Source organism: Protomyctophum bolini, assembly GCF_963924005.1.
Source record: "Protomyctophum bolini genome assembly, chromosome: 8".
Lineage (NCBI taxonomy): Eukaryota > Metazoa > Chordata > Actinopteri > Myctophiformes > Myctophidae > Protomyctophum > Protomyctophum bolini.
Window position 1 is genome coordinate 21692177 of NC_137869.1, and position 7500 is coordinate 21699676.

The 7500-nt window shown below is 40.2% G+C and overlaps 2 protein-coding genes across 4 annotated transcripts in view; one reads left to right on the forward strand and one right to left on the reverse strand.

The window, feature by feature from the left end:
• The window catches only part of LOC308320150 (chemokine XC receptor 1-like), a gene marked incomplete at both ends in the record, with an annotated part of 4189 nt that extends 2306 nt beyond the window's left edge, over window positions 1-1883 (reverse strand). The window contains one exon of the mRNA XM_080770468.1: window positions 946-1883. Coding sequence (XP_080626594.1) covers window positions 946-1883 — 938 coding nt within the window. The remainder of the gene's footprint in view (window positions 1-945) is intronic.
• A 3633-nt stretch (window positions 1884-5516) lies between these two features.
• The window catches only part of fyco1a (FYVE and coiled-coil domain autophagy adaptor 1a), a 34823-nt gene continuing 32839 nt past the window's right edge, over window positions 5517-7500 (forward strand). For 2 of the 3 annotated variants that reach the window (XM_080771206.1, XM_080771208.1), the window contains exon 1: window positions 5517-5585. The gene's annotated coding sequence lies outside the window, so the exon portion shown is untranslated. The remainder of the gene's footprint in view (window positions 5586-7500) is intronic. The other variant, XM_080771207.1, reaches the window with a different exon arrangement.

Here is a 7500-nt window from a genome sequence, read left to right on the forward strand (position 1 = left end):
ATTAATATAGTGGTTGCAACTGTATTAATTGATTGCCCGAGTCCCGTGGTGGGAGTTCTGCTCTGGTTTTGGTGAGTGGTAGTTCCGGTCATTTTGTAGGGGGCAATGGGGCCACGCATTAAAAGTAAATTACCGGTAATCCACCTATTTCTAAAATGTTTGTGCAACTTTCATTCATTTTTTACCCCTCTATCACACGGAATTATGTTTTTTGTGTCCATATCACTACGCCCAAAAAATTGTTCCATGTGATAGAGGGGTCAAAGTTGAATTCTCAAAAACTAAAAATTGAATATATGCAACCTGTGAAAATTATCATATTTAAACTTAAAGAATCTGTCTAAATTGTATATTTCAATTATTTATATAGTGAACAGGAACAAAAAACATCAAAGACATTGTCCACATTGCTATATATTTATAAATGCATGGCTGTAAGATATTGACAAATTTGCCATCAAATTGTTACTTTTGGCAAATTCATATACTGTAGCCTACCTGTAAACAATTTTAGTAAGCTATACATATTATATAGGCTACTACAACACAATAAAATGAACATTGATTATGAATATTTCTGCTTTCATTAAAATGTACATATATAATTATGTATGTATATATATATATATATATATATATATATATGCTGCTACAAAACTGCCAAGAACTGTTGTTAACTTATCGGCATCTCTGTACAGTTTCAAAATCTCATCAACCATAAAGTCATCTTATCTAATATCCTGGTTCCCCAATTTTAAAATAGCCTAGTGAAAATGAATTAATTCAACAATGAATTAATTTGTGGAGATTTTTTTAGTAACTGGTGGTTTATTCAAGAGGAACTAATACATTGATCCATTTGAATGAATGTTAGCAGTCCTAACTTGTGGCTCCACTGATTGGCTTTGACGATGGAACCTTTGATTCATTTGAAGCATTATTGACTTTAAATGACTTCTGAATTTGACACCCACAAAAGCATAAAAGACAGGGTTGAGACAGCAATGGGAGAATGCAATGAGTCGGCATACATAGAAGGCATAATCAAGCCGAATGCTTACTTCACAATCCTTGAAAGGTGGCAGTGGGTAGTCGTCAGTGAGCATCTTAAGAAATATGACCACATTGTACGGTATCCAGCCAAAGAAAAACACAGCCACAATGCAAAATATCAGCTTTACAGTTTTGTTCTTCATGTTGGACTTTGTCCTTGAAATTCTTCCCAGTATTTGAATGTAGCAGAATGCCATCACTACAAATGCGGAAAGGAAAAGAATATTCTGCTGGTAAGTGCCTACCCTGTTCCACAGGGAGTCCCCAAATTCACATCCCAATGAGTCTTCCTTTTTGTGGTGGACTTTGATGACAGAACTAAAGAGCAAGGAAGGCATAGCTGCTCCAATGCTGACCACCCACAGTACTGCAGACACAGTGGCGCCATAGCTAACCCTCTGCCGTGTGCCATGGTGCGACAGGGGACGATGGACCACGGCCAGATAGCGGTGGATGGTCATGACGGTCAGGAACAATATACTGCTGTAAAACCCGGTGAAGAAGATGAAGGTCACGATATTACAGAGTTTCTCTGCAAGGACCCAGCCCCAGATGTGGTAGATGGCCCAGAAGGGAAGGCCAGCAGTAAACACCAGGTCAGAGATAGCCAGGTTGAGTATAAAGATGTTGGTGAGGGACTTGAGGTTTTCATACAATGCCAGGATTACAAGGACTAGAGAGTTGCCCAGGACGCTCAGGGCAATCACAATGGAGAAGAAGACTGGGATAACAATGGAACCACATTTAACCACTCCACCTTTATCACAGACCTCATCTTCATAGGTTTCGTCATATTCGTCATATTCGTCCTTTTCCTCACTTTCATTCATGGCTAACTGGAATCTGGAAAAAGAAACCTGGAAAACCAAATTTGTTGTTGATAGGCCTATGTTTATTTAGTAATTTATAGAGTACATATTTATTATGAATTGCTAGGCATTTTCCCATTGACGGACGGAAATTGGAATTCCCATTTAAAATGGTAAATCTGCATATTATATAATTTTTTCATTTATTTATACAGCTTAAAACAATTGTGTACCATGCAAGGTAGCACTCTTCCTGTGGACCACACAACAACATAGAAACATGCAACAAATCTTGTTTGTTGCATGTATATATATATATATATATATATATATATAGGTCTACAGTATGTGTGTGTGTGTGTGTAGGATACACACAAACATTGAAGACGAAGGTGAGTATGCAAATTCCCATTGGCCCGCAATGATGATGTATTATGATGTATGACGATAAGAGTTCCCCTCACTTCACACGGGTGTGATTTGAGTGGTGCAATGCACTCCCTTACGGAGCTATGTGTGTGGCTGAGAGGGTGGCTGGCTGGGTGGGCGCGTCTGAGCACGAAAACAGCATGGTTGTTTTTCACCACCTGTGCGCAACCTAAGGACCGATTCTTACTCCTATTTTAGAGGCGAATAAAAGTCGGTTCGGCTCTGTAGAGCATACAATTTGACGTAATTTGAGGTTCGGGGGGGGGGCGGTACCGTCCTAAAGTCGTCTCTTCGGTGCTACTAAAAATTTCTGACGAGCAGAAATCATTTCGGCACTACAGCGCCGAAACAACGGTAAAATAGGAGTATGAATCGGCCCTAACACACACAATCACACACGCACATATTAAAGGACCACTTCACCACTTTTCAACCTATCTTCATATAATAGGTCCTCACTAATAATCATGAAAAGATTGTGCAATTCTTTTCCTACTCTGTCTGTGTCTCATAGGAGGGCTGTGGGCAGTTCAGAAACCATCTTCCAGTGACATCATTGATACAAGCTAATAGAAACTGCAGGCTTTCTAGTCCCGAAAAGTTGCAATGCGAAAATGGAAGCCATCGTTCTTACGATAATGAAAATCGAAATATTTTTGTAAAAGAATATTGTTTAAAAAAACAATCTGCCTAATGATGATGTCACTGGAAGACGGTTTCTAAACTGCCCACAGACGTCCTATGAGACACAGACTGAGTAGAAAAGAATCGTGCCATTTTTTCATGATTATTAGTGAGGACCTTTATATGAAGATATTGAAAAGTGGTGAAGTGGTCCTTTAACTGTATGGTGATTTCGGGTGTACCAGTACAGTGATAGTACAGTGCAGTAGACTGAGTAGAGTATTTTCCTTGAAAATAATTAAAGACAGACCAAATTATGATGTCTGTTTTGCATAGCTCAACTCAACTCACTCAAGGACCCATAAATTAATATGTATTTAACTGTGGACCGGGGACCCCCATCTGAAAACCCATCCGGTGCCCGGCTGTATAGAGAACCGAGTTGGTGGATGATGGAAGTTGGAGATCCATGCCCCACCCGGCTATGCAATACCCGTTGTACCCATGTCAGACCCGTTCCACCCATCTGTCTGTGTCCCTTTTATGCCCATATATAGAGATATCTGTATCTGTCTCTCTGTGTCCCTTATATGGAGTTCTGTTAGGCATTTGGCATGCCCAAATATGGAGTGTTGTGATGTCAGAACAGGCCAGCTCCATATATGGAGCCCGGGCAGGAGCATTGTCCAGAGCCCAGGCAGATTACTGTTGTGGCGGTTCTGGACAACCGTGGGTCCGACAAACTCAACACCGGGCACTGCACAAGATCTTTAATTCGAGTGCGAAATGAAACCAAATTTGGTTTAATGTTAAATTATTGTTAAACATCTACATTACATAATTTACAAGAACACAATTTAGAGCATTTAGATTAGAAGAAATGTTATTTCGATCAACGTTTGCCAACGTCTGATGTCCACATCAATACAGCATGGCATTTTGGACAAAATCGTATCTTATCCATTCTTTAGTTTTGAGTCTGAGGGGCTAAATTTCATCAAATGGTGGTCCGTGCATGGCTCAAATGCTGAATAAATAATGTATCTTGCTATGAAAAGGGTTGAAAACCACTATTGAAAACTATATCGTGTCCAAGATAAAGTCACCTCAGGAGCCTGTCAGTCACATACATTGTTCAAATGTATTGAGAAACCTGTGAACATTCCCACCTCAGAAGATCACACTTCTTGATAAAGCATGGTGTTTCTTTCTTTTGACGACGTCTGCTCTCAGCAGGTTATCTTGAACAATTTCCAATTGAGTTGTCTGCTCTTACACCTTCAGGGAACTAGCAGGGTTGAGGAGATGACTAATGGAAGTAAATTGGGCATCACGCTGTGATGGTGTGGAGCAGACTCCATGTTTCATCTGCAGTAGCCGGAAGAAGAGTAGCTACCCATTTTTGTTATCAGAGCCCAGCTACAAAAAACTTTTATGCTTCAATTATGATCTAATTTGACATTGTTTTGCAACAGGTTCCCAACAGGTTCCCATCTGGCAGTTAGAAACTGCCAGATGCTAACTTGCATATGTTGGGCTATTTTCACAATTAGCATAATAAGCTGGGGTACCATTAACATTTAAAAGTGTAAGAAATAAACTTAGAATATTTTAAAACCTACAAAACAACCCTAATATCGAAAATCGGACATTAATTGTCTGGCATATACTTTAAAGCGATGGGGGTCGGGACATTTTGAACCCCATCATTTTCTGACAGTTTGGACCCTATAAAAGCCAAAACAGACAAAAAAAAGCAATCAATTTTAGCAAATAAATCCTAGGGAAGTACACCTTATACCTTAGAGCTGGAGGTCTGAAAACAATTATTAACATGGTGAATCATATCTTGATGATCAAGATGTGATTCGCCATGTTAATGATTTTTTTCAGACCTCCAGTTCTAGGAAACACAGAATGGGGGGGACTTCTTTTAAATAATTTCCACAGCTCTAAGGTATATTCATGACATAGTAAAATGTTGAAAATGAGTGGAATGCCCCTTTAAAGGACCACTTCACCACTTTTCAACCTATCTTCATATAAATAGGTCCTCACTAATAATCATGAAAAAATGGCGCAATATTTTTCTACTCGGTCTGTGTCTCATATAGGGTTGTGGGCAGTTCAGAAACCATCCTCCAGTGACATCATCGATGGGGAATACAAGCTAATAGAAACTGCAGGCTTTCTAGTCCTTAAAAGTTGTAAGCCTAAATCTAAACATTTTTGTAAAAAAATATTGTTTAAAAAAAAATCTGCCTAATGATGATGTCACTGGAGGACGGTTTCTAAACTGCCCACAGCCCTCCTATGAGCCACAGACAGACTGAGTAGGAAAAGAATCGTGACATTTTATCATGATTATTAGTGAGGACCTATTATATGAAGATAGGTTGAAAAGTGGTGAAGTGGTCCTTTAAACGAGACAAGCTATGCTTTGAACTTGAAGTACTTTTGCCATTATGGTCACATGACGCAACTGTTTACAGCACTGCAACAACTACCAAACTATGTTGATTTCTTTGCCCCGCCTCCCAACAATGTGCCTCTCGCTATTGGCCGTAGCTCTACATGTCGCTACGTGACTGGCTGGTTCCAAAGCCAGCAAGATTGTATGCACATGTAAACTATCCGGATCGATGGACCAGCCTGTGTTGTCTTTAAAAAGTATGTCAAAGTTGTTTTCTTTTCTTTTGTAAATAATGAACATTATGTGTACAAAGAAAATAAATTACGTCGCTGCACCGTAGCTAATATTCCATAACACCTCAATGGCATGAACGTGTCAAATTATCATGCCGTGTAATAACATCCGTACAAGAAGTACTTGTCTTTATAGCCCCTTATGTGCCCTCTCCCTACGCTCATTCTGTAGCTCGAGCTACAGAATGAGCGTAGGGAGAGGGCACATATGGGGCTATTGTCTTTAATGATAGTGTTATATAAACACAGACAGCTTCGACAACAACTTCATATTTAGCAACAATCAACATTATTGTGATCGCACGTAGCCTACATGTCGAATGTCATTTATATTTGTTATTTTTCTCTTATTTGTAATGGGAATGGAGATTATCAAGCAAGCTGCAATCAGCTGTCCAGTCCACGTTCCTAACGTTGCCATTTCAGGCTCACGTTGTAGTCACTGTTGACTGTTGTGGCTGTCAAACACGGGACAGCTCGCGTTCTTCTCTCCTTTAGTGTGGTACGAGACCCGTCACCCGTACGAGGTCTACTTCCGTAGGCTTCTTTTGCCTTTTTTTTGGTTTGTTGCTGTTTTGGCTTTTATAGAGACCAAACTTTAAGAAAATGATGGGGTTCAAATGGGACCGTACCTATGTTCCCTCAGCCCTATGTTCCCTCTGGTCCGCGTCAATATGCCGACGGTCCGATCGACAACCTACCTCAAACCCTCACCCTAACCCTAACCTCCCCCGGGGCAGACACCTAAACCTAACCACCCACCCTCTCCCGACCCCCAGCGCACCTCGGACCAATGCTCCTTCTGAGGGAACATAGGGCTGAGAGAACATATATGGCTGAGGGAACATAGGTATGACCCCGTTCAAATTTCCCCGACCCCCACCCCTTTTCTGGGGTGGTCATCTATTTTGGGACCTCTCATTAATGTCCGATTTTCATAAATTTATGGTTGTTTTGTAGGTTTTAAAATATTCAAAGTTGATTTCTTACACTTTTAAAGTAGCCAGAATAATCCTTTCTGACTTTTGATTGGGGTCTTCTTCACATGGGACCCCCCATACTCATCTCAGTAGTCTAATCATTATACATTCCTCGCTCTGCTCCTGTTCCAGAACAATGTGAAATTAGATAATAATTGAAGCATAAAAGTTTTTGTAGCTGGGCTCTGATAAGAAAAATGAGTAATAGCTAATACCAGGGGTCTATCACATCACACGGGATCCGGGACCAATTTTGGTCCTATTCGTGCACCCATTTCTGTGATTTGCTAGCTACAAATACTTTTATGCTTCAGTTATGATCTAATGTGACATTATTCTGGAGCAGAGCGAGGAATGTAATGAGAACTGAGATGGACTTTATAGATCCAAGATATATTTTGCCACAAAAATCCTACAGGAGCTTTTTCTGCAGGAGTTTTTTTTGACGCCTCGTACCACACTACTTCTCAGAGTCAGACAGTGTTGTCTAGCTACTTTATAGCCAGAATGATCAGGGCATGTGGATGACAGTAAGAGACCTGCACTGCTTGCATAGCTGAATATATCCTTGCTTAGCTGAACATATACATCCCTGTCCAGTGTCCTATACTAGAATAATTTAATCAGCCTTTAAATTATGATTAAATGTGAAACTACTATTACTGGCGATGTTTTTCTTAGTTTAGGTTTAGGTCCTATTTTAATGTGTAACTTGAATAAAAGTAACAATAGCTCTATGATTCATATAGCTATTGTAACGTTTAGCACCCTGAGCTGGAGCCGAACCGTGATCTCCAACTCAGTAGAGTAGACCAGGCAAGCAACAAGCCACCCCAAGAGAGCTAGCTCCATAGCTGGCATCATCGTTAGCCACATGGCAGTTACCTGAAATAACAGAC